The sequence below is a fragment of the Malus sylvestris genome, chromosome 8 (assembly GCF_916048215.2).
Source record: "Malus sylvestris chromosome 8, drMalSylv7.2, whole genome shotgun sequence".
Classification (NCBI taxonomy): Eukaryota; Viridiplantae; Streptophyta; class Magnoliopsida; order Rosales; family Rosaceae; genus Malus; species Malus sylvestris.
The window spans coordinates 2,792,696-2,818,333 of record NC_062267.1 but is presented as its reverse complement, the minus strand read 5'-3'; the positions used below and the strand labels follow the sequence as shown (position 1 = coordinate 2,818,333).

General features: G+C 37.9%; 4 protein-coding genes across 4 annotated transcripts; 3 read left to right on the top strand and 1 right to left on the bottom strand.

The window, feature by feature from the left end:
• The first annotated feature begins 1,862 nt into the window (after window positions 1-1,862).
• Window positions 1,863-5,963, top strand: LOC126633298 (uncharacterized). Its single transcript, XM_050303873.1, has 2 exons — window positions 1,863-2,503; window positions 2,643-5,963. The coding sequence occupies exon 2, from the start codon at window positions 2,882-2,884 to the stop codon at window positions 5,720-5,722; it is 2,841 nt and encodes a 946-aa protein (XP_050159830.1). The 5' UTR covers window positions 1,863-2,503; window positions 2,643-2,881; the 3' UTR covers window positions 5,723-5,963.
• A 901-nt stretch (window positions 5,964-6,864) lies between these two features.
• LOC126632517 (B3 domain-containing protein Os03g0620400-like) lies at window positions 6,865-14,727 on the top strand. The gene is made up of 11 exons (XM_050302941.1): window positions 6,865-6,938; window positions 7,547-7,880; window positions 8,034-8,131; window positions 8,312-8,589; window positions 11,008-11,152; window positions 11,251-11,355; window positions 11,732-12,206; window positions 12,521-12,714; window positions 13,201-13,690; window positions 13,938-14,104; window positions 14,200-14,727. The coding sequence occupies exons 1-11, from the start codon at window positions 6,870-6,872 to the stop codon at window positions 14,491-14,493; spliced, it is 2,649 nt and encodes an 882-aa protein (XP_050158898.1). The 5' UTR covers window positions 6,865-6,869; the 3' UTR covers window positions 14,494-14,727.
• Window positions 14,728-15,638: 911 nt separating this feature from the next.
• Window positions 15,639-17,069, top strand: LOC126633472 (B3 domain-containing protein REM5-like). Its single transcript, XM_050304084.1, has 4 exons — window positions 15,639-15,870; window positions 15,952-16,252; window positions 16,364-16,494; window positions 16,593-17,069. The coding sequence occupies exons 1-4, from the start codon at window positions 15,793-15,795 to the stop codon at window positions 16,875-16,877; spliced, it is 795 nt and encodes a 264-aa protein (XP_050160041.1). The 5' UTR covers window positions 15,639-15,792; the 3' UTR covers window positions 16,878-17,069.
• Window positions 17,070-17,352: 283 nt separating this feature from the next.
• Window positions 17,353-19,545, bottom strand: LOC126633473 (uncharacterized). The gene is made up of 7 exons (XM_050304085.1): window positions 19,374-19,545; window positions 19,179-19,248; window positions 19,008-19,067; window positions 18,708-18,822; window positions 18,495-18,610; window positions 18,080-18,204; window positions 17,353-17,800 (listed from the first exon to the last, which is right to left on the bottom strand). Exons 1-7 carry the CDS (start codon window positions 19,448-19,450, stop codon window positions 17,677-17,679), a joined length of 687 nt encoding a protein of 228 aa, XP_050160042.1. The 5' UTR covers window positions 19,451-19,545; the 3' UTR covers window positions 17,353-17,676.
• Between the last annotated feature and the right edge of the window lie 6,093 nt (window positions 19,546-25,638).

The following is a 25,638-nucleotide window of genomic DNA, read 5'->3' as shown; positions in this document are numbered from 1 at the left end:
ACCCTAAACAGTCTTCATTCCTTGCGGCTATCAAATCAATGCCCATATCTGGTCATGGTTCTGCATTGATTTGAATTAACCATGTAATTCTATTGTTCTTTAGGCCATTTCAATTTCCTTGTTTATATGTTTGCAAAGTATGACTGTCACTTAAACCACCGGGGTTATTTGTGACTTGGTACAGTTTTCAGGATCTTTTTCCATACGGTATGTCCTGGCTCGATTCTTAGGTTGGTGAATCTCAAGAGATGGTTAAGAAGAGGCTGAAATGGTTATGTAAGTATTCCTAACTTCCAAAAGAATGAGACGAAGCTACCAAGTTACCAACTGGTCCCTTAAAAAAAAAAAACAGTGGGGTGATGGATGGAATTGGATCCTCTCTTGAGCAGGAGATCATGATCCTCCTGACCCACTAACACGGACTGTTAGATTTTGATCTAACGACTATAATTATTATAACTTTTAGAGGGATTCTCTGTTTGTAGCCGTTGGATTAAAATCCAATGGTCCGTGTTATTGGGTCAAAAGGCTCAGGAGATGATCCAATTCCGTGATGGATATGGATAGAGCGAGTTTATGGTTCGGGTTCCTGTAATGTAACAAAAAGGAATTGATTGTCAATTGCTTAAAAATATGGAGGCAGATTGTTTGCCCTCCTGCTTGGATGCTCTTCCCATTCTCTCCTATTTTGTACGGTCACGGTTAAACTACGTCAACATTTTATATTAATTTTTTATAGAGATAATAAGACAAAAAACAATAAAAATATAAAATATTGACGTGTCTTAACCGTGACCGCACAAATAAAAGGAGATGTGAATGACACCTAAACAGGAGCGCAAACAATCTACCTCCTAAAAATATTACTTATAATAAAATAAATATTAACAAAAAAAAAAACGTTAAGTTCAATTCATATTAAAATAGTAGTCTATTTCGGAATTAATCAGATTCTGACTCTGGTCTCGAGCTTGTCAAAATACACTAGCAAGAATTAGTACAGAAAGTTTCAAGTCAAATTGGTCCATCTCCAAGTGTCTAAAACAAGTGAATAACTTTTTCATTGAAATTCCTTGGAAACTCCGTAAACAGAAAACAAACAGAAAAGTCTTGGAAGTTCGTCTCAACCGGAACTAGGTAGGGAAACTTGGAAGTTCGTCCACTAATTAAGGCTTTTGTTTTTTGTTTTTTGTTTGGATTAAAATGTTGTCGATGAAAGATTTTTCAATGTGTAACTACAGATCAGTAAAATAAATATAAAAATATAATTGATTAGAAACTTGAAAATTAAGATTTCAACTAATTTTGTCATTATTCCTGATGGCAACAAACAAATTGTAGGCAATTTGTTGCCACATGATTATAAAGATTATCAACTATTTTTTAAAACGTTAAATATCAACGTGGACTACAAATCATACAATTTTTAATAGTAATTATTATCTCGTAAAAAATTAAAAAATGAAAGGCAAAATGTCATTTAAGTTGACCACCTTTCCAAATGATTCATTGATTTGCAATGGTGTTTTTTTATTTTAGTTTCTTGGTTAATTTATAAAATAATTTAGTGTACTAAACTTTTTTCACAGTACGCATTGAGCTAACCTGGTATAGTGGATTAACAACTATATGTAAGTTTATGCGAAATTGCTTAACTTTTCGATATCTGTAAGTTAGTGCGAAATTACTTAACTTTGTAATGAACGATTATGGTTACGGAATCCTCCAATCTTCAGATCCTTTTCCGTGTTAAAGATACTTGAAAAATGATTATATCACAGAGTACGAAGTTTCACTTTCTGTCTCCTTTTACAAATATCTCATCGCACTGAGGAGCAAACTTATGATTATATGGGGTGCATAATGGGGTACGTACGCGAGGCCAATGCAGCCCTCAAACTTTTCTCAAACATTCTCCTCCAAATTTAAATTGCAGAGAGAGAGAGAGAGCGAGCTCAAATCAAATTGCTGGAGTTGGGTTGAATTAAACTGGAAAATGAAATGAGAGGAGGGGAGGTGGGAGTATTTAATGTGGAGAGGTAAGAAAAGCAGGAAGCATTAAATGCAGAAAAGTACGTATTGAGTGCCCGTATTAAATGAAAGCATTTGATGGATTGCCGAACGCATCTGCTTCTCTCGTATTGCTATCACTACTACAACTACTGGTAGCTGAGAGGAGTTGTTGAAGGAAGCTATTTCTTTCTCCTGCCTTTGGTTTTCTCCCTGCTTTAATCCCTCTCTCTTCCTTCTTTTTTATTTTGGGTCTTTTGATTTGATTCTTAGGCACCATTTTCTTTCCCTCTTTAGCCTTTCAATTCCCCTTCAAAGACTGAATCTTTATATGGTTTGGCCCAAAGAATCAAAGAATTGAACAGCAAATGTGTTGTGGGATTTCTGAGTTTTGAATCCTTTTTTCTGGGAAAATATTGGGTTTTGTTTACTCTATGGGTTTTCAAAAGTTGGAGATGTTCTCTGTGATCACATTTGATGATGATTATTAAAGGTGAGTAGTTCCTTCCTTTATCAGATACGTCCTTTATGTTTTTTGCCTTTTCCTTTTCTGACCAGTTGCCCTTGCGGATCTCACGATAAAGTTCTGGGTTTTAATGGAAGAATCTATCTTTGTTGTTTGAATGTTTCAGGTAAAAATTTAAAGTGAAAGCTCCAAAATTTGAATGTGATTCAATCTCTCAAGCCCCAAAATTTGAATGGTTTTCAAATTTCAGAGACCCCTTTTGCTTTCAGACTGGTTAGCTGATTCTGGGCAGCAGTGATCAGACTGGTTTTAGAGAGAGAGAGAGAGAGAGAGAGAGAGAGAGAGAGAGAGAGAGAGAGAGAGAGAGAGAGAGAGAGAGAGAGAGAGAGAGAGATAGAGATTGATATGCATCTTTCAGTATGGAAGCCCATATCCCACTGTGCAGCTCTACTAATGGAGAAGAAGACCAGGAGGAGGAGAGACAACGGTTCTGGTTTGGCGGTCGACGCCAAGCGGAAGCCGTCGGTTCTCCGGCAGCTGCAAGAAAATAGGCTTCGGGAGGCTCTTGAGGAGGCGTCAGAAGATGGGTTGCTTTCCAAATCCCAAGACATTGATTCTGACCAGACCCCAAATCAAGACGGCAGCTTTGGACGGTCTAGATCCCTTGCCAGACTCCACGCTCAGAAGGAGTTTCTGCGCGCGACGGCGCTTGCGGCGGACCGGACATTCTCCACGGAGGATTCAATCCCTCACCTCCGTGAAGCCTTCAACAAGTTCCTCACAATGTACCCAAAATTCCAGTCTACTGAAAAGATTGATCATGTGAGGGCAGAGGAGTACAGTCACCTCTCTGAATCGCTTGCGAAGGTATGTCTTGATTACTGCGGTTTCGGGTTGTTTTCGAATCTTCAAACTCAACTGTATTGGGAAACATGTTCGTTTACATTGTCGGAAATAACTGCGAATTTGAGTAACCATGCTCTCTATGGAGGTGCTGAGACAGGCTGTGTTGAACACGACATAAAAACTAGGATTATGGATTACTTGAACATCCCCGAAAACGAATATGGTCTTGTTTTTACTGTCAGTAGAGGGTCTGCATTTAAATTGCTAGCTGAATCTTACCCTTTCGGCACGAATAAGAAGCTGTTGACAATGTTTGATCATGAGAGCCAGTCTGTGAACTGGATGGCGCAGAAGGCAAAAGAGAAAGGTGCCAAGGTTTATAGCTCCTGGTTTAAGTGGCCAACATTGAAGCTTTGCTCTAGGGAGCTGAAGAAGCAGATTGCAAACAAGAAGAGGAGGAAGAAGGATTCTGCAACCGGGCTCTTTGTGTTTCCGGTTCAGTCAAGAGTGACTGGGGCGAAGTATTCGTATCAGTGGATGGCACTTGCTCAGCAGAACAATTGGCATGTTTTGCTTGATGCCGGGTCATTGGGTCCTAAAGACATGGATTCACTAGGGCTGTCGCTGTTTCGCCCGGATTTCATTATTACATCATTTTACAGGGTGTTTGGGTCCGACCCAACTGGATTTGGTTGTCTTTTGATTAAGAAATCTGTAATGGCGAGCCTGCAAAGTCAAGGCGGGCGGACTGGGACTGGAATTGTGAGGATTCTTCCGGTTTTTCCTCAGTGCCTGAGTGATTCTGTGGATGGTCTTGATGGATTGGGTGGAATTGAGAATGATGCAGTCAACTGTAATGAAGAATTAGTGCCTGAAACAAATGGGGAGTCTCATATGCCTGCTTTTTCGGGTGTGTTCACTTCCAAGCAGGTGAGGGACTGCTTTGAGACAGAGATGGATCAGGACTCGGACAGGGATGGTGCAAGCACCATATTTGAAGAAGCGGAGAGCATTTCGATTGGGGAGGTTATGAAGAGTCCAATCTTCAGTGAGGATGAGTCATCAGACAATTCATACTGGATTGATTTGGGTCAGAGTCCATTCGGTTCTGATCTTTCCGACCAACACACAAGACAGAAAACAGGTTCGCCCTTGCCACCAACATGGTTTTCTGGGAGGAAAATCAACAAGATTTTCTCTCCGAAAGTAACACCAAAGCCTCCAAAGAGCCCAATATATGATGATGATAAGAGGGCAAACCTCAGAGTGCATGAAGATCCTGGTTTGTCTTTCGATGCTGCTGTGTTATCGGTGTCACATGAGCTGGACCGTGTTAAGGGAATTCCTGAAGAAGAGATGTTTGCTGAAACAGATGCCGCCTCACGAAATGGTAGGGAGATTCCAGAAGAACCTGAAATCCGGGAAGATTTAATGGCCAACAATTCTAAGCTGCTTTCTACTGAAGATGGATTCACGCTGAACAATCAGACTTCTGGTCTTAAACACAATAACTTTGAGAATTCCTCAACCTCCGAAATTTGCCAAGAATCAAAAGATAGTGCCATCAGGAGAGAGACAGAGGGTGACTTCAGACTTCTGGGAAGAAGGGAAACAAAGAGATTTTCTGGTGGTAGATTTTTCGGTTTAGAAGAAGGTGATCGAGAGCCAAGCATGGGTCACAGGTTGTCTTTTACCATAGAAGACGACCACAGAGGAAAATCGAGCCTTATTTTGGAGCCTGGAGAAACATCCATGACTATCCTGGGGGACGATGAGTTCATGAGTGAAGGAGAATATGGCGATGAGCAGGAGTGGGAAAGGCGGGAGCCTGAGATAGTTTGCCGTTATCTTGATCATGTCAACATGTTAGGCCTGAACAAAACTACCCTCAGACTGCGATATCTCATCAATTGGCTAGTCACCTCACTACTTCAACTTCGGTTACCTGGTTCACATGAAGGCGCAGAAGTGCCTCTTGTGCAGATATATGGTCCTAAGATCAAATACGAAAGGGGTGCCGCTGTGGCTTTTAATGTCAGGCGAAGCAGCGGAAGGCGGCTAGTTCACCCTGAAGTCGTACAAAGATTGGCTGAAAAGAATGGCATATCTCTCGGCGTTGGCATCCTTAGCCATGTCCGAATTGTGGATGGCCCAAAGCAGCAACATTGCGGGGCACTTGATCAGGCAGACACATCTTTGTGCAAGCCAATGGTTAACGGGCGCCAAGGCGGTAAGAACATGTTCTTCCGGGTCGAAGTTGTGACAGCATCGCTCGGATTCTTGACCAACTTTGAAGATGTATATAAGATGTGGGCTTTTGTTGCCAAGTTTCTCGATTCGTCGTTTGCTGAAGTCGAACGGGATGAATTACCGTCGTTAGTGGAGGAGTCCGAAACGTAACACTTGTAAAGTAAATTATATGGATGATTTTCTCTCTGTTTTTGAAGGAAATGGAAGTGAAAGAAAGGATGCTAGCTTTTGTATGGTCTGTTCTTTTTTATCCTCAGGAGAATTTTCTTGTGAGCAAATTAATTTGTTTATTTTGTTGTCAATCTTTAATTTTTATTGTAATTTTTGTGTTTTTGGTGTTATCAAGTGTCTTGTAAAAGTTCAAATACATGACAATACAACAGATTTGAGACGTCGCCACTTTGACATAGTAGTAAGATGAATTGAACTAATTGATCACGAATCATTAGCCTTTGTAGAGGTCGGATTTGAACTCGGGACTTATTTTAATAATGGAAAGAGAACCTAATCATGTAACTTATAAGCTAAACACATTCAAATTCATGTTTTAATGGTTCTTGATGCTTGTGATTTTCAAATTATACTACAACAATTTAAATAGGTATGTCTAACCACGTTCTTTACAGGACACCTCTCACAAAAGCATGAGATTCTCTTAATTTTAATCTCGCTCAATAATTTACTGGTTCCGTTCCTAATAAAAATTGACCTAGTCAAACAGTACTATCAACTTATCTCTTCATGCCACAAGCACTCAAAAATTAAAAAACAAAACATTTCATCCCATCAAATCAAAAGCTTGTTATGGTGAGGTATTAGGGTTTTTCTGTGAGGACTAAATAGCAAATTAACAATTGTTGCTTCAACATTCTAGAATCACATGGCCTTTACTTATTATCAATCAAGCCCATTAAACTTAATAGGCCCAATTTCTCTGATTCTTTAAATGCCCTTTCGGCGTAGCAGAGAGAGTCAAAGACGATGACGCAAGAGTTTCAGGCTTTCCGCCGTCGTACCTGGTGGCGGCCCTGCACAGTACGAACTCAAAGTACAAGCTCCAGCCAATGGCATCCATGGACTCTCAACCACTTTACTGCGACCCAGAGCTGCGCTGGAGAGCTGCCATTGGCCCTTCAATGTTATATAAACATAAACATTGCATTCAGCTGGTAATCCAAAAACCAGAGCTTTTGATTTCTGAAATTTCAGTTTCAATCCACAGCAACCCGCCGTTCGTTCATCAGTTCAAAATTCACATCTTTTTGTTTACGTTTATTGCTCTTTCTTATCAGGATTCATGGCTGCGGCAGTTCCTCCGGTCACCCAGTTTTTTAAGTATTTGGCCCCTGGCTGCACAAAGAGACTTGTATGATTCTCTCTCTCTCTCTCTCTCTCTCTCTCTCTCTCTCTCTCTCTATATATATATATATATATATATGTATGTATGTATGTATATAGATATATGCATTTGGGAACTTTTGATACCTGCTATTCTTCCGTTTCACAGAGTAACCCATTTTTTGGATTAATTTCTTTGTATTTTTACACAAAAGATATTTTTTTTCTTCCCAAAAACAGTAAATTTTAAGTGGGAAATGTGGTTATACAGGACTATAGTAGATAATGTAACTAGAGTCCGACGGGGTTGTATTGTTTTTAGATGAACTTGTGAATTATCTTGATGATTTCGTATGGACAACTTGTACGCTTTTCGTTGCATCGTTGTATCTTTATAAAATATATAGCTTCTTATATGAAAACAGTCACTGGATTCCTTGCTAAATCAAAACATGCTTCCTTACTCTTTTCTTTGATGGGGTTTCATTCATCAAAAGATGGATGCTTTGTCATTGGCTTCTTGGTTTGCACATCCGGTAGAACTTCCACAGTAACGTAATTGTATTATTCAAGCTCTTCTGTCAAATTGAACGATTACGAAATGTGGTTTGATATTTTTCCTGTACGTATGAACAGCGACTTCCACCAGCTTTCTGTAGAAGTCTGAGTGGAAAGAAACCAAAAACAGCACTTATTAAAAGCTGTTTGGGATACTGGGGTGTCAAAGTCGGTAGGAGCGGTGATGGAAACCTTGCTTTTGAAGAAGGTTGGGAAGAGTTTGCGAAGTGTAATGGCTTAAAAGAAGCGGACAATGTAGTTTTTGAACACAAAGGAGACATGGTCTTCAATGTGGTTGCCTACGACTCTGGCGGATGTGAAAAAGAGTATCCACCTGATTCCGGTGTAGCTGCCAACAGGATGGCAACTTCCTCTAAGGCGCGGAGCAAAAAGCATCATCGCGGTTCCAAAGGTTGGATGATTTTGCTTCTTTTATTACAGAATTGTGGTTCTCACAGCGGAAAATTCATCGTCACTCTCTTCCATTTTCCCACAAGATTTACAACTTAAATCTTAATAATGTTGCATTGCATCTAACCGTGGGTGCTTTTGACTTACGTTTCAGGAAAAGGGCTTTTGAAAACAACAAAGTGGTTAACGTCGAGGAAACAGTTCAAGATAAAAATGGCAAAAAGCCATGGGTGCGTTAGCAAGGGCTATGTGGTAAGCACTCTACCTTTCGTTATCCTTATGGAGTTTGTTTCTTTCCACACTTTTTGAAGTTAGTTTCATCTTATTCATGTCGAGCATGCTTTCATTAGAGCCCTAGGCGGAGTTGTAAAGTGTGCTGAAGTTTCATTTTCTTTTCGGATTCTTTCTCAATCTGGCGAGCGCTTATGGCAGACTACTCCTGCACGGTTTGCAAGAGAAAACGGCCTTGATAGCATATTGAAATTGATTCTCAATGATCCGTGTGGAAGATTATGGCCGGTGAGCCTAGGTCATTGGGGAAGCAGAGTGAAGGCTGCTGATCATCGTCTAGCCATAAAAGCAAGGGGATGGTGCAAGTTCTATGCATCCAACGGTCTCAAGGAAGGTGATGTCTGCTTATTCAAGCTCAGACGGATGTCCAGGTCGATTTCAACAGCTTTCATGGACGTCGAGATAACGCGCCGGAGATCGTAATCAGCAGTTGGTTTTGAAGTTTTTTTATTTCCGACAATGTTATCGAGCAGGTAGGGTGCCTAAGTAGTTATCTTCATATTTGATGTGTTTTCTGGATATTGTGAAGATTAAACACGTGCTGTGTGACTTGATGACTAAATCTTCTTTATGTCCCTTTTGAAATTCTGTATTTAAGTAGGTTTTTTATATTAGCATTTTACAAAATATTGAATGTATCTGACATTAAAACTTAATATTAAATAACTTATTTGCCTAATCGGATAAATGGTCATCATGGTCATAAAGTATTCGGATGATAGCCCATGTGGTAAAAAAATTCGGATTTAAACCTCTGTGGTCATAGTCTGTTAGGATTTAAACCCTTGTGGTCTAAGTCTGTTAGGATTTATGCCCTTCTGTCATTCCTCCATTAGGTTTAGGTTGGCAAAATCGGATAAATGGTCCCCGTGGTCTAAGGTATTCGGAAGATAGTCCCTGTAGTAAAAAAAATTCGGATTTAAACCCTTGTGGTCTAAGTTTGTTAGGATTTATGCCCGAAACTAGAGGTTCTGTCATTTCTCCGCTAAGCTTATAGGTGGAACTAATAAATCACATAATTCATTAAAATTCAAGATCTAATAAACCAAATAATTCAAAATGCCTTTATAAAATTAACGAGTTTTTGACTCCCGAATGTCCAACCGATTAATTAATTCCTTATACATATTCTATTTTTCTTTGACAAATAAGACAGTAATCGTTGGCGTTTTCCCAGAATTTTACGTAAACCTCTCTGAGATAAATAGTTTTTTTGTGTAATTGTAAATGTGAAGTAAGTCTTCGTATCCTATTGGTGAAACTAACTATTTGAAATTCAACAGATCCTCTGTTTTCGTCTTTTTCTTCTTGTGAAATAACTAAGATGAATGAATTTTTTTACCATAAACTGAAATCTTCTCTCCCCCCCCTTTTATTGTAAGATATTTTTTATTGATAGATACTCGGAGAAACTCTGCTCCACCTGTAAGCTTAACGAAGGAATGCCATAACCTCTAATTTCAGGCATAAATCCTAATAGACTTATACCACAAGGGTTTAAATCCGAATTTTTTCTACCACATGGGCTATCTTCCGAATTTCTTATGACCACGGGACCATTTATCCGATTTGGCCAACCTAAACCTAATGGAGAAATGACAGAATGGCATAAATCCTAACAGACTTATACCACAGGGGTTTAAATCCTAACAGACTGTGACCAAAGGGGTTTAAATCCGAATTTTTTTACCACATGGGCTATCATTCGAATACCTTATGACCACGGTGACCATTTATCCGATTAGGCCTAACTTATTTATCCTACTATGCAATGATAATTTTGACCTTATTTGATTAAAATAAAAAATAAAAAAATTCTACATACATCTCAAATCACTTTTAACGTATTATTTATTTTCTTCAACTATCAAAACCCCTCCGACCCTTCATTGTTGAACAAAACCCTAACAAATGAAACTACCTACAAACATGTTGATTGAGAAAATTTATTTTTGACGAATGAAATACGAAATCGATGTTTTTGAAGCTTCACATGAGGTAAGACTTCATATTATTTATTGTTTTTGTGATTTTGACGACATCGATAATTATTTAATCTTGCTTTTGATGTGTTATTCAAGCTTCTATGTTCGTATTCATTTTTAGGGATCACATGGATTACATGAAGAATTAAACACCTAAAATTACCACCAAATATTAAAAACATACGACGTGAGCTTTAGTGGTGGAATTGAAAACAACCCACATATGCTTTAAATCCTAGGCGGCATCTTTTGTCAAAATTTCAATCGGCATTATTTGTCCAAATTAAAAGCTTTATAAGATTTGAAAATTTTAGGGTGTAATCTAAACTACATATTAATAAAATTCTGTTTGTCAATCAAAATTCTAACGAATTACCACTCTAATCTTTTCACCAGAACTGAACAAAATAAAAAACGTAAACAATTTAATAATTACGCCTAACACAAATTTTAAATATAACACATCCTATTTAAAAAATAAATAAATAAACCCCTTTTATACCTCTCTCTCTCTCTCTCTCTACATTCATTCCCCACGTTCCTTACCCTTTCTCTTCCTTTTTTATGTTTCTCTTTTTATTTTTTCGGTTGTCATCCGTGCTCATTAATAATTAATCGTAATAAAATAAAATAAAAACAAATTTAATTGCATGGCAATTGCTAGTTAAAAAAAAAAAAAAAAAAAAAAAAACCGGTTAATTGTTAAATGACACTAGTAACATGATCAAATTACCTCCCCATATGACGTGGCGCTTCCACATTCAATAAAAAATCTCGATTGCAACATAAATCATGAAACTCGGAAGCACCAGATTTTTCTGACATCCTATTGTACGTGGCATTGTCTGTCAGAGACCTGTTGCAGTCACGCACCATCAGGCGGCGTGAAAGCACGCTGCATGTCCTCCAACGAGCACCTGGAGCAAGTGAGAGAAAGCTACTGGCTTTAATTTTGTCGCTAAATTTCCCCAAGATCACAAATAACACATTGAATTTTGTTCCTTCTTGCTTCATTAATTTTAATTCCGAGGGAAAATGTTAGGACCTGTTTGGTTGCTCGGAAAATTTCACTGAGAGATTCTGGTTTCTGTCTAGAGTTTGAAACTTGCAGAGTTAATTTCAATGGCGAAGGAAGCTCGGAATGTGAGGAGCCCTCATTTTTTTGCGTTTTATTCTGCTGATTTGAGCTCCGAAAGACTGGTAATTTCCTTCTTCCTCTTCTGATTTTCCATTGTTTTCTGTTTTGGGTAAATTTTATTTTGTTCTGGGTTGTAGGGAATTAGGGTTAGGGTGTAAAATTTGCTGAATAATTTGTAAAGTGAGAGTCTTTGGATTTGGGAATTATGGTTAGTGCATTGAAGTTGCAAACAGGTAAATTGTTTATTGCATTTGGTATAAGTAATCCTGCAAAAATCTTACTCTGTTACTGATCAGAAGAGAGACTTCAACTGGGATTTCATGGTAAAAAGTTATAATTTTTGTGTCTTCAGAGTTGAGCCAAGTTAAATATTGGTGGGTTAATGTCAATGTTTGTTGCATTTTTGGATGGTGATACGATTGCAATGTTATGGTACAGAAAATCCCAGATAGATTTATGAGGCACATGGAAGGCAGAACGTCCGGGTTAGTTTTGTTGTTTGGTCCTAGCGGTAGTGCGTGGAGTGTTGAATTGATTCAACAGAATGGTGGTTTGTTCTTGCATCATGGGTGGCCGGCATTTGTGAGAGACCATTATGTGGAATGTGGTGACTTCTTGGTTTTTAGATACGACAGTGATTTGTGTTTCACCGTGCTAATTTTCGATCAAAGTGCGTGTGAGAAAGAGGCTGCATTTCGTTTTGGATACGGCCAAGACTCTAGCAACTTTGAAAAGTGTATGTATGTGGGACGAAAAAGGGGAATGGAGGAAGCCGCATCATCTGGCAATAAGCCGGTTGATGGTGCGGTGAAGAAGATGAGACACGGCTTGTCTCAACTCCAGTCAGAATGCATTGATGAGGGCCAAGAAGAAGCAACTTGTTCCAAGGAAACGAATCCACATGAAAACCCTGGTAAGAAAGCCAACTGATCTATTGGCTCTTTCCACACGAAGACCACTTTCCAGTCACCAGATAATTCTGCACAGCCTGCCTTTTTTTTCTCCCTTTTTCCATCTTATAGTAATTTGTTTGTATTACAGATAATTTTAACCGTTTTAGAGTGAAAGGATGCAACGAGCCCAAGTTTTGTTTCAATTAAATTCTAGGCGTAAAAAAGTTCACGTGCACTAGAATGTCAACCATGAAATAATGGGCTTACTACGTCTGTGCAAACAAAACTGAAAACATAAGAGATACATTGGTGATATATTTATTGTTGCTTGCAGGTTTGGATGTTGTTCCAAATGCAGCAAAGGCATCGATCCAAAATGTGTGTGGAAAAGGAGATGGATTAAATGTTAATGGTAGAGTTTGTATGCAGATGTCATCAGCACATGAAGTAGCTCCAGTGTTTAGCTCCTCTAACCCTTATTTTGTGAGAATTATAAAAAGTTTCAACATCAGCGGTTCATATACTCTGGTTGGTTCTTCCCTCTGGCTTTGTTGTTGTATCTTTTTCTTCTTATAAGGGAATGTTTCGTTTATTATGTAAGGTATACGTGTTGCATCAATTCACTTTTTTGAGGTGCTGTCCCGTTATAATTATCTGCACTTATGCATCCAAAAAAAGATCTACTGTTTCCAATTTGGTTGTCAATTCTTTTCCATAATTCCTCAAACCATGCAAAATCTTGCTTACTGGTTCCCTGTGGAATTAACCACAATCACCCAGAGGTTGTGCCTATAGTTCCTCATTTCTTCATTCAGGTTTGGCGTCTGGACTGTGTCCACGGTATTCTGTTTTTTCTCTTCACATGGAAGTCTATATGGTGTTCTCATGATAGATTTTTCAGTGTTAAACGTTTTTTCTCCTTTTCTTGTATGAACATAAGCATGTGTTCACGCATGTTGTTGTGGGTGTTAGCGTGTATGATTGTTTTTTCACTGACTGATTTATGTTTTGCAGAATATCCCGTATAAATTTTCAGTGGCACATTTACCAAACTGCAAAGTAAAGATTGTTCTTCAAAATTGGAAAGGAGAAAGTTGGACTGTCAATTCTGTGCCAAGTACTAGAGTGCACACAAGTCATACTCTCTGTGGAGGATGGATGGCGTTTGTTCGTTGTAATGACATACAACTGGGAGATATCTGCATTTTTGAACTTGTGCGTGAGTGTGAATTCCGTGTCCACATTCAAAAGGGAGAAACATCTAGTTGGTTAAGTCCGGGGCTAGCTGTTACTACACATAAAACTATCAAAGGCTTGTCAAAGAAAATTAAAGGGAACTCTCCCAAAGTCCATTCAAAGAGCATAAGAGAGATAGCTGATAAACTATCATCAAAGATGTATCAAGACGCTGCTTTCATTAATGATACAAGGAAATATGGCAGCTCATCAAGATCTCTTACTAAAGTTGCACTCTCTCAGTCAAAAGTTGCCAGTAAAAAGTTGGGTAAGTTAGCAATTTCTTGCAAAGATGGGGCCATGAGTGCTATCCATGTTTGGATTGAAAAGAGCATGAAGTTCATCTAGATTTACATGCTATACCTTTATCTATAAACTCAGGCTAACGTAATTAAATTTTCAACGTGTTAAAGAAACACATGATAATAATATTGTTTAAAGTGGTTGTGGTTGATGTCAAGGGCACCTTCATTTTTCTAACTTAAATTGGTTTCTGAACCATAAAATGGAGACAGTTAATTGCAGGAAAAAAGTTGTTGAAGATGAACTAGATTCACAAAAAAGGGGTTTGAGAATCAAGTTAACACTTGATGAAGAAAGAGTAGCTCGATCTTTCACTTCTTGTTTCCCGAATTTTGTGAAAATCATGAAGAAGTTCAACATCAGTGGATCATATACATTGGTGAGCCTTGTCAATTCGTGCATAAATGTTTGTATTGTTCTTTTGAAGATTGCTTTTGGATGGTTCATACTTATAGATTGGTTATTATTTTGCAGAAAGTCCCATACCAGTTTTCCACACAATACCTCCCCAACTATAAAACAGAGATTCTGCTTCGAAACTCAAAGGGGGGATGTTGGACTGTGAACTCTATCCCAGACTCAAAGGGGCGCGTGGTACATACTTTTTGTGGAGGGTGGATGGCGTTTGTACGCGGAAATGACATCAACTTTGGAGATGTTTGCATATTTGAGCTTGTTGGTAAGGATGAAATGCAAGTGCACATTTCCGGTGTTGGTAAAAAGGGGTTTGACCATCTAGGCGGACAAGCAACATCTGATGTAGTATAGCGGTCGTGCAATCTACAGGAAAGATACCCTCTCCTTGACACATGATCCAGCTTAACCATCCCTAAATACATGTTATATGGTGAGCTTTCCTATTTGCATTTTGTTCCTCTGATTGTGTTCATGTCATGGCGACTGCTAACTAAACATTGGTGAGTGTTGTCATCTACCACCTAAATCATCCTTTCCTGTGATGAACATGAATGTCAATAGAACTTAACTGAACATTTTTTGTGAGCGCGACCGCTTTTTCCTTTTCCCTGCACATAATCATGTCAATTTGTCACCACTTTTAACGGTTTTTTTTCCTCTGGTGAATTCAGTTTTGTAAATGCGTGCAGCATTAAAGAGAAAAGTTTCTGCATTTTTGTATCGAGTAGCAGACTTGCTGGTGTAATGGTGTATGCAATACATTTGACTAGGATCATTACATTCTTAGGCAAACATGTACCGGTGATCGGATTTCGCTCTTAAGTTTTCTTATGATCGGCAATCGACATGAAAGTGTTGCAAGGGATAACTTTGATTGAAACGTGAGATCAATGGTCCTAATTGATGCTTATTTATTCTTAAGCAGAATTGAATCGGACTTGTTGAAAAGTTTAATACAATTTGTACGGTTGCAAGAGATAAAATGCCAAAAGAGAAGAAACCCACGGCAGGCTGAAGAAAACGACTGAACCAACAAAGTACTCCAAATCAAGACCAACCGTAAAACTTGTAACTAAGTAGGAGGACACTAAAAATTTGGACAAGGAACATTTTTTAAAAGTTAAATTAAGTACGCTCCAAGTCTTTTTACTAAGAAAAACCCCATTTCCAATAGGTGCGCAAATCACATTGGAAGACATAGTAAACCAAAAATAACAAAAGGTGGAAATTGGGTTTCTTGATATAAATGATATTTTACGTAGATCTACACTTAGTGCACAGCTAAAAATACATTTATTCTAAACAATGTAGTTACGTTCAAATGCACAGCAAAAAACACGTTCATAGTTACCTTAAGTGGACAACAAAAAACCCCGTTTACTTTAATCAATGTAGTTACGCTCACGTCTATAAATTGTGCCATGATTTACAAGACGACCAAAGTGCAACATACGGCTCATCCTTCTGATGGATTCTTATGACTTGTCACATCGGCTTATAGTCAATAGTCATTTCCACTCAGCATCTCATCACATGTCGAAGTAAAACCCCTAGCTAGCTAAGTAGTGAATAGTCTATCTTCTGCCTCAACTTTCAACCATCTGGTCCTGGTTGGCGTTTTTACTTTTCTGGTGAACTCTAGGGGCAAACATGGATGAGAAGCTAAAGGAAGCTCTAGAGACACCAGCATTTAGAGCGCTTCTTGTCGGTAACTTCTCCAAGCATCTGGTAACGTCGAAGTGCTTTGTATAAAACTTATTAGTTATCGGTGTGTTTTTTCTAATTTACTTTGTTTCTTAACTTCTGCAGCGTATACCGTCTGCGTTTATCAAGAACTTCGGAGGACGATCGCTTCGGAAATGTACTCTCAGAAACCCTAGTGGGGACTGCTGGGGTGTGAAACTTAAACAGAAAGAGGATGGCTTGTTCTTCCGAAAAGGTTGGAAGGTTTTTGTGAAGGATCATTTTCTAGAACATGGAGACTTTCTGGTCTTCGAATACGGTGGCGGATCAGAGTTTGACGTCACCATCTTTGATCGAACTTGTTGCGAGAAGAATGTCGAAGAAGCTGCCAGGAGGGCAAGTGGTAATCTTGCCGACTGCAGAACTGGTGAGTTATATACTCGTTCCTTAATATCGGCGTGTCAAACCAATCACGCACTGAAGTTATATACTCGTTATAGTTCTTTCTCATATCTTGTCTCGATTTTTTACCATGCAGTCGATGATGTCGTGCGCATAGAGAGACCTGCAAGCGTTCATTTAGCAGAAACATCAACTGGATCCGTCTTGTTTAAATCGGAGAATACGTGGTTTACGAAAACTTTAAAGAAATTCAATCGAAATATTTTGGTCAGTACTTTACACGATCATGTTTCTGAAACATTTGGTCTAAAATGTATGTTATGTTTTTGTTCCTCCTTTGGTACCGATTGTTTTCCAAAATGCAGACGATTCCGAAGCATGTAGCCCTAGCTGAAGGACTAGTAAGCGACGCAGGGCTTCCGAGTAGAGAGACTGTAACGCTTCAAGATCCGACCGGGAGATCATGGCGTGCTCAACTTCATGTCAGGGCAGATCGCCGCGTGCAGATGGCACGGGGATGGGGAGCTTGTGTTAGGGCAAACGAGATTTCGCCTGGGGACGACGTCGTTTTTGAGTTTGTGAAGCGAGGTGTACTGCAACTTCATATTTTCAGAGGCAATGTGCTTGCTTACATCCCCAGATGTCTCTGATTAAAGCCAATGAACTGCAATTTTTCACATTGCAGTACTTCTTAATGCAGTGGTGGCAAAATCTGCTTGCCTGTTTAGGGTTTAAGGTTGCAGTTGGATTTGTTATCCTTCTCCGAAAAGAAGCATTTTGTAGCCGAATCCGACTGTGATGAAAGAACTAAACGATCAAGCTTGTTGAATCTTTGTTCTCCACCATCTACTCGTCCTAATTTTTGTTGTACTGCAATTTGTGTTCATAGTTCGTTATATCAAGTTCCGACCTCACTTAGTGGGAAAAAGCTTTGTTATTGTTGTTGTTGTAGTTCGTTATATCAGGTTCTTACTGTGTTCATGTTTGAATGGAACCGAAAAACAAACAGATTTCGTGCAACCTGGCCAGACGGTGACATGCCTATGACAAATTGGTGTATAAAAAGTGAACGAAAGATTTCATCAACGAGAACCAGGTCGTATGGGGAGAAAGCGAGGTGGAAAATACAGCAACCAACAATATGTGGATCAGATCCCATTTGGTAGTACACCAGTGTAAACTGATATAAAGTTACAACAAATACGCTCTCAGTTCGCGATATAACCCTATTTATCTCCAACATCAACCCAAAATTTTGGTGAGTACACCAGTGGAAACTGATATAAAGTTACAACAGATACGCTCTCAGTTCGCGAAGTCAGTAAAGGTCAATTTGAAATATTGAAACCGCATGGTAACCATTCGAAGGAACTGAGAACGGAGGATATTCCAATCCTGAAGACCTTTTCTGACTGATAGCCCAATGTTGAGGGATTATGACTGGTTGTTTCAGGCAGAGGGTCTCTGACATTGAGCAACAAGCCACCAACTGACGAGAGCCATCACTAGAGAGGTACCGAGTTCAAACATTACCACGTCCAGAAAGTGCCAACCCCAGCCTCGCGTTAGATAGCTGTACAAACAAGTGAGTTAAACGAGAGAAACTTAAAAAGAGTGCTATCTAGTTGTTTCATTGACAATTGATGAACGGAACCAACCCTGTTGATCAGAACTTGAAATGAAGGAGGAAGATAGGATCTGAATTTGTGGGAGAGAGAATTATCACTATTTTTAAGGGAAAGGGAAAGAGATATAACTACCGAGGGTATCAATGCCTCATAGTAATGAGTAGATGTTAAAAGCAAAGAATTTTTCAAGTAGTGGTAGAACTAAGGGAAGTTAAGAAGCTGACCTTGTGATCGATGGCATGGTTGCCACCAATCCTGCACATATGTATATCAAAGGAACCAACGTCTTAGGCTTGTTTTTCCGAAGCCATATCAAAGATCCAAATGCGGCAAGAGATATACTCAAGACCTGAACAAAGAGAGTTAAGACGAGCTTATTAACAGAGAGAGGAAAAGTTACTCCATTATTCAAATTAAAGAAGAAAAAGCCATGAAGTTGTATTAGTCAAGTTAGTAAAAAAGAAGCTACATATACATCATCGTTTGACGTATGCCTAACATGAAATCATTGTCACTTTCAGACTCTCATAGGGAATATTAGCATTCTATACCCACAACCGTATCAAAGAGCATTCTGGCCGACATGGTAGGTAAGAAAACTACAATGGAAAAAAAGAAGGAAACAAAACGACTGAATACCAGATTGGCATTTGCTTCAAGGCCTTGGAGAATGTAATCCCAAGTGAATTCTAGTCCTCTAGCGCCCAACCACAGCGGTGCCAGTCTATGGAGAACAGAATCAGCAAAAGCCCATCCTGCAAACAGGGAACAAGAAAAGCTTCAAAATTGTTCTCGAAATGAAAAGCAGCTTATGGCTTTTGTTTTCCACAGGCTTGATTAGGTTCTACTCACCAAGCCCCACTGCCTGAAATTTATGATTCTGAGAGATATTCCTGTGTGTCAACTGGGTCAATGCGAAGTAAAGTCCAGCAACGTCTATAAAACCGATCAGAGCTTTCAACAATTCCTGAAACCCGAAAAAGGGCATTAAGCATTTGCTGATTTCAGGCGAAATTCATAATCTTTAAATGCAAAACTAGCCAAATTACAATAAAACTTCATTTACAAACATGGGAAGCAGCATGAACTTATCGAAAATCGATATTTCTATCCGGAAACATACATTTTAACTGAAACCAATATAGAAAATACCTGATACGGATCGAAGCTCTCACTGTCAGATACGTTCAGAAAAGTTGCCAAACAAACCAGCTGCAGAACACAGATTTAACAAACAAAAACCATCAGCAGCCATTTCTGTTGAAATCAAATCAAATTTCTAAGCATATCAGTTGAATTAACTACGAATTAATGCTAACGGACCTTCACTAAAGCTGTACCGAGATAAACCAGAGCTGCTTTGACGGAAGTCCCGAGCGTATCGTACTCCGATCTGCACAAGTGAATCGTGCAAACGAGTTAGGGTTTTGACTTGGGGAAGAAGACAAAGTGAACAGGAAGTGGTATATGAAAGCGTAAAAGATCCGAAAGACAAAGAGGAGAGTAGGACGGGCGTACAGCGGAGTGGCGGAGTAGTAGACGGCGTGAGGGCCGAACGTCAGAATTGCGCAGTTGAAGAAGTGAAACACCGTCATCGCTCCGTCGTCGTCGTCGTCGTCGTCTTCTTCTTCTTCCTCGCTTTCTCAGTCGAAGACTCCCAAAGACGTGGACGCACACGCAGTCTTGAGGATCCGCTTGTTCGGACCTGGGCTTCGCTTCTCTTGACCCGGAATTTAATATGGGCCCGGTTCAGTAGTAACAACAATACTGGGCCTATACAAGCGGACCACGTGTTAGTGTTAATGAATGGGCCGGCTTCAAACAGAAACGTTAAAACAATGAAAAAAGGTTGGGATTTTTTCAACCAAAACTGGACTGAATTTTTTAGTTTGTCTGTAACACGAGACGGAACATCATATTAGTATACAATTGGAGGAAAACTTGAAAAAAAACAAAAACAAAAATTCCTCCAATTGTATATGACTTGTGGTGTTTCGCCCCATGTTCCGAAATCCCTACCAAAAGAGAAGATAAGTTTTTAAAACGTAGTCCAGTGAAAATTTTGGCCGAATTGATAAGTGTTTAATCAAAATGGATTAAGCCCATCTTTCATTGATTATGCATCTGTACCTCTCATTATCAAATGTCAATAACAAAACCTAAATTTGTTTTTTTCTTGCAAATAATTATTTTCTTGTCCAATAACTACAAGCACAAGAATTTGCTCATAGAGGAGACCATTTTCCCATTGAGAAATTGAGATCGAATTTGATCTTCTACCAGAATTCCAGATTCCACGACTGTCTTTTTATGCCAAGGCCTTGACTGTTTACCACTTCTCCCTGACCACACATGGTCCACCATTTTCTAAAAAATTATAGCTAGGGTTTAATGCCATGTCAATGCTCCAAAGAGAAAAAAATTAAAAAGAAAAAACTTGAAGGCCACAGTTAGATGCATGTAATTAATCTACTTATTAAACCTAAGGTTCGTTGGACCCGCTTTTAAAATAGGCTAAAAACATTTTTTTGTGAAATATTTTTTGAACCAATGTTTAGTAAAAATGCAAGTAAATCTTGGAAAAACATTTGAAGTGCTTCTTGCAAGAAGCACATAATTGGTGTTTTTTGCATGAAATACTTTAAGTGCTTTTGGAATTCAGAAACACTTTCTCCAAAAGGTTTTCAATCATTCTAAAAATACTTCCAAACGAGCCCCTTGATCACTACACCATGTGTGTGTGTGTGTATGCCATGCATTTCTTATTTGAAAGCTTTCTATTTGTTTTCTTTCTTAAGCTCCATACATTTGGTGTTATAATTAGGCTCTAATTGTGACATTTTTAACTTCTAATTTATGTCCAATATTAAGCCCCTTTACGAATCATTTGACTGTTCACGTGGCACTTCTGGCCACAAAACTCTGGCCACAACACTGTAGACAGTAAACAAGAACAACGACCTATTTCGTTTCTACTCTTTGATGTCTTGCTCACCAATGTCGTTATTATAATATCTAAAATTTCTTGATCGATGAACGCCAATAATTCCACCACGACCAATATAAGTGGATGTTTCAGGTTATCGCTGTGAAAAACAAATGTGGATATGTTTGTTGGATATGGATGTTGACATTTAAGGTTGATGAGTTTTTTCCTATATGCTATTGATGAGAAGCAAGATAATTGCCAGCATGAATGGGACATCCCTAATTCCCATATATATGAGTGTGGAAAAGAGAAGAAAAAAAAAAAGGAAATATATGATGGTGCTTTTGTGCTCTGGGACAAATATAGATTTACGAGCTATTTTTAGCAGAGATTGCGTTTTACTTTAGTAAAAATGAGACGATATAACCCTCGTGACGACTGTACTTATAATATGATTTTCGTATTTTGAAGCGAAAATGAGAAAAATAGTAAAATATACAAGAGGTCTTCTATGATGAATGCATATATAGTTCCCTGCATGTAATATATATCTATCTCATTTTTGCTACAATAAAACAAAATTTTATGCTAAGAAGCTGTTTCTTTATGTGTGTGTGTATATATTTACAAATTTTAATTTAATTTGTGCTTTCCAGAGAGACAGCTATGGGGAAAATGAGAGAGAGACAGTGTCACGGGAATACTCTAATGATCTTTCCCAAGCAAACACGAAGTTTTATTTAATTCGAAAAGTGAAAAGAGAGGTGAGGATTTTAAGTGATTGGGATGGATTCCTATGATTCCCATATACAACTAAAGCTCAGTGGAAAGCCATCAAAATTTTCATAATTCAAAACAGGACTATAACGAGATATTTTTTATTGTAACCGAAATATGGATGGTACATCATGTATTTTTATATATGTGGTGGGAAATCTAATTTTTTAAGTTTTAACTTTTCATCACATATATCTAATCATTTATATAATGACACATAATGTACCACCTCATATACCGATTATACTAAAAAATCTCAACTAGAACGAGCGCTTGAGCTGTAGACGAATCACAGGTTCACAGATTGGAAAATGGAATGGAAAATGACGGCAAAATAAGTTCGGAATATTAATTGAATGAAAGCGTTTAAAATTGACAAAATGGACCACTATAATTATGAGAACTTTAACGAAAAGCTCCCGGTAACGAAAAACCATATTTTTACACTAAAAAGTTAATCCTGTTACTATTCATTTTATCATTTATTTTGTCATTTTCGTTAAAACTCAAAATTTTCAAACCATTTTCATTAGTTTTCCTTATAATTATTTAGGTGTATAGATTGAACAAAGAGGTTTTACTACCATTGATGTTGAAGGTATTATCCCGTCAATTTAAAATACAGAAGAAAGTCTCAACTTTCAAGATTTTGCTTGGGATGATATCTGTACTCATTTCTAGGGATCAGTAAAATACCCATAGGTTTGGGTAACTACAGTTACCCGTTCATTTAAAGTTCACAGTTACGGTTATGGTAACCATTTAGACGAACAAACGGTTATGGGTATAACCATTTATCCGTGAAATTTAAATGGGTGGTTATGGATATTATTGGCGGTTATAACGGGTATTCATCAGTTATGGATATTACATACGCTTATAACGGGTATCCATTTACCCACTTAATTTAATATATGTAAAATTTAGTACTGGTGGTAGGATTATCAGTCAACTTCGTAGCCGACTTCATTCAAGCACAGTGGAAGCACTCATGTGTTCTCGAGACAGGTTGTGGAGTTAGATGCGAGGTACTTACTGTAAAATTTCATATAAATTATGTATATGTTCAACAAATTACTATTTTAGTCTAATTTTAATTTTTACTATTGAACCAGATTCAAACTCTACTCCTCGTGTTGAAGATTCCTCATTCAGTGATGATACTGATGTGAATGTGGTAAAAACTAATCTTTATTTTTGTTTTTTACTTTGGAGTTATTGATGATACTAATTCAATTTATGCATGTGTGAAAAATCATGGAATGTAAACCTTCTGTTTATGCATATTGATGAATGGTAGTACTAACTCAATTGATTTGGTACTCTGCTTTTGTTTGCTTCTTTTTTTTTTTTTTTGATAACTGAGTGTGTAATATAAACCTTATGTGATCACTTACCTTTGTTGGATTCATGCTAATTGGTGTCGGTGTTCCTAAATGGGATACTAATTCAATTTATACATTTCTTTTGTAGGCCTCTTTTGGTGACAACGAGTCGATGAGACTTTGTGATTGAACGTGCTAAGGCATTAGTGTTCGAAAGTGTTTAGTTTCGGAATATTTTGGAGCTTTGAATCATCTAGTATTCAAGATAATGACTACTTTTTATTTTTAGAAGATTTACTTTGTAATCATATGGATTATAATTAAAGACTTGATTGGGTGTAGCAAAAAAATATTGTTCGTAAACTATTATTTCAATTATTGGAATTGTATGAGGACTTAAATGATTAAAATAGGGAAATGCATGCTAAAATGTACCTATAACAGTGTTTAATTGTCAGAAAACAAAAAATATGACAAATTTGTCTTTTGTAATTTTCAAGTTGTTAAAAAAAATGTAGACGGGTGAAAAAGGGGTAAATGGGTAAAAAAAGGATAAACGAATTCAAAAACGGGTAAACGGATAAACGGGTAAACGGTTATGGTTAAATGGGTACACGGTTATGAGTATGGTTAACTGTTTATAAACGGTTACGGATATGGTATAACCGTTTATGCAATTACCCAACAGATAAATAGTTATGCAGGTTTGAACATAAATGGTTATGGGTAAATAACCGTTGTTACCCGTCCTCTATAACCGTTGCCCATCCCTACCCATTTCCCTCTGCCCACCCAGTTACTTAACTCATATGTGACACATGTCCATACTCTTATTCTTAACTTCGCACTAACAGTTATCACGCCGGCGGCTGCAAACCCTTCTTCTCCTTGCCGCCGGCAAAATATCTTCTCTCTCTCCTCTACCAAATCCGGATTCACAAACCCCCATATGCATGCACTCCCACCCAATAACCTCCTTTCACATCATCAAGAGGGCTGACCTCCATGGGTGGGAATGGGGTTGCTGCTTCTTAGATCCAGATTAGTTTTAGGGGAATGTGTGAAAAGAAAGAGCTAGCTGCCTTTCTGTTTTTGTTTGAAAAAACTTGGAATGAAGTTGCTATTAAATCAAAGGTGTTGGAGCAAAAGTGATAAGAAGTACCCAAATCCAGTTTTCAAACGTTGAACCTTTTTATTTGTGTTTTCACTGCATTATTGTCCTTACTATTGGAGCGTCAGCTATACCTTTCTCAGTAGGGCATCTTATAATTCCTTGATAACGAAAAATGTCTTGTTCCTTGATAACTAAAAATGTCTTGTATCACTCAAAGGCATCGGGTAAATAATTCTGTACCCAATCAGCCACATTGGCCAGCGATCTTGATGGACGGATGCATGCATGCATGCTTGTGTGTAATAGTACCAAAAACATTTGTTTGTCTTTTTAGTACTATAAATAATAAGATATTTACAAATGTACCGATAGTGAGACAACAAAATTACGTACGATACTGCAATGTAACCACAATTAAGTATGTAACTCTTTACAAATTTATCATTGTCGAACTTTAAAGTATGCTTTCTAACCCAATGAATTCAAATGAAAAATACTAGAGAGATCAAATTGTTAGGTCATCTTTTGTAGACCACATAATATGACGGTTGATAGTTGGAATTATTTTTTAATGATTTAAAATTTTGATCTATCTAGCATCACCCAATTCAAATATATTTTGACCAAAAACTTGGTAATTAGCATTCTTATATATTATATATTCTATATATGCATGCATGCATGTTGAAGTGTTGGTGGCATCGTTTTATTCTTTAAAGGATGTAATGTCATGGGGCACGTCAGCCTAAATGGCGTTGATTCCGGTGATTCCTTCCTTTCTTTTTTGTCGTTTCATTGATACTCAAAGGAAGAGAAGGAGAAGGTGGTGATATTCAAATCTAAAAGCAACACATGCTTGTATGGCTGTATCCTAATCTCACGAATCGCCATGAAGAAACTAATATTCTTCTCATAAAACTATGATTCTCCTGAATAATTACTACATACTTTATACATATTAAGTTCAATTAATTACTTATACAAGCAATAAGACAGTAATTAACTCAGTTCTGGTAATTAAAAATCTTATAAGTACTGCTAGCTGTTTTGCTTTACCTAATAGAAAATGGTGAGCTAGGGTCGCCTTCCCCTGTTTTTGCCCTTTCCAAATTTGTAAGAGTAGAACTATTTCGCTAAGGAACGTTCTAGCTTGCTAGCTATTACCTTGCAGTCAAACAATGCCCTTAAATTAAGATGAAATAACCCAGATTAACCCTAACCCTAACACTGTTAAGTTTGAATCTGATTGCCAGAATAGACAGGACTCTATTAGGGTTGGGTGTCATATATTCACACACTGTTGGTCTAATGCACGTGAAAACATTACAAGTTGAATAAGGAACATTCTAGCTAGCTAGCTCTTATCTTGCTGTCAAAGAATGCCCTTAAATTATGATGAAGTAACCCAGATTAACCCTAACCCTAACCCTGTTAAGTTTGGATCTATTTGCCAGAATAGACGGGACTCTAATTAGGGTTAGGTGTCATATATTCACACACTCTTGGTCTAATGCACGTGATATGTACGTGAAAAGATGAAACATTAGAAATTGAATATATAATTGTCTATTTTGAGAAGCATCTAAACTGTAAAACAAAAGCAACATGTATCTTTACAAGAACATGCATATCTTGGTA

Excerpts from the sequence above, each read along its gene's own strand:
- LOC126633298 (XM_050303873.1), top strand. The coding sequence starts at position 2,882 with ATGCATCTTTCAGTATGGAAGCCCATATCCCACTGTGCAGCTCTACTA.
- LOC126632517 (XM_050302941.1), top strand. The coding sequence starts at position 6,870 with ATGGCTGCGGCAGTTCCTCCGGTCACCCAGTTTTTTAAGTATTTGGCC. Across the intron at positions 6,939-7,546 it reads CTGGCTGCACAAAGAGACTT|CGACTTCCACCAGCTTTCTG; the intron begins GTATGATTCTCT and ends ACGTATGAACAG. Across the intron at positions 11,356-11,731 it reads ATTTGAGCTCCGAAAGACTG|AAAATCCCAGATAGATTTAT; the intron begins GTAATTTCCTTC and ends GTTATGGTACAG.
- LOC126633472 (XM_050304084.1), top strand. The coding sequence starts at position 15,793 with ATGGATGAGAAGCTAAAGGAAGCTCTAGAGACACCAGCATTTAGAGCG. Across the intron at positions 15,871-15,951 it reads GTAACTTCTCCAAGCATCTG|CGTATACCGTCTGCGTTTAT; the intron begins GTAACGTCGAAG and ends TAACTTCTGCAG. Across the intron at positions 16,495-16,592 it reads AATTCAATCGAAATATTTTG|ACGATTCCGAAGCATGTAGC; the intron begins GTCAGTACTTTA and ends TCCAAAATGCAG.
- LOC126633473 (XM_050304085.1), bottom strand. The coding sequence starts at position 19,450 with ATGACGGTGTTTCACTTCTTCAACTGCGCAATTCTGACGTTCGGCCCT. Across the intron at positions 19,068-19,178 it reads TCGGTACAGCTTTAGTGAAG|CTGGTTTGTTTGGCAACTTT; the intron begins GTCCGTTAGCAT and ends TGTGTTCTGCAG. Across the intron at positions 18,823-19,007 it reads AGAGCTTCGATCCGTATCAG|GAATTGTTGAAAGCTCTGAT; the intron begins GTATTTTCTATA and ends TTCGGGTTTCAG.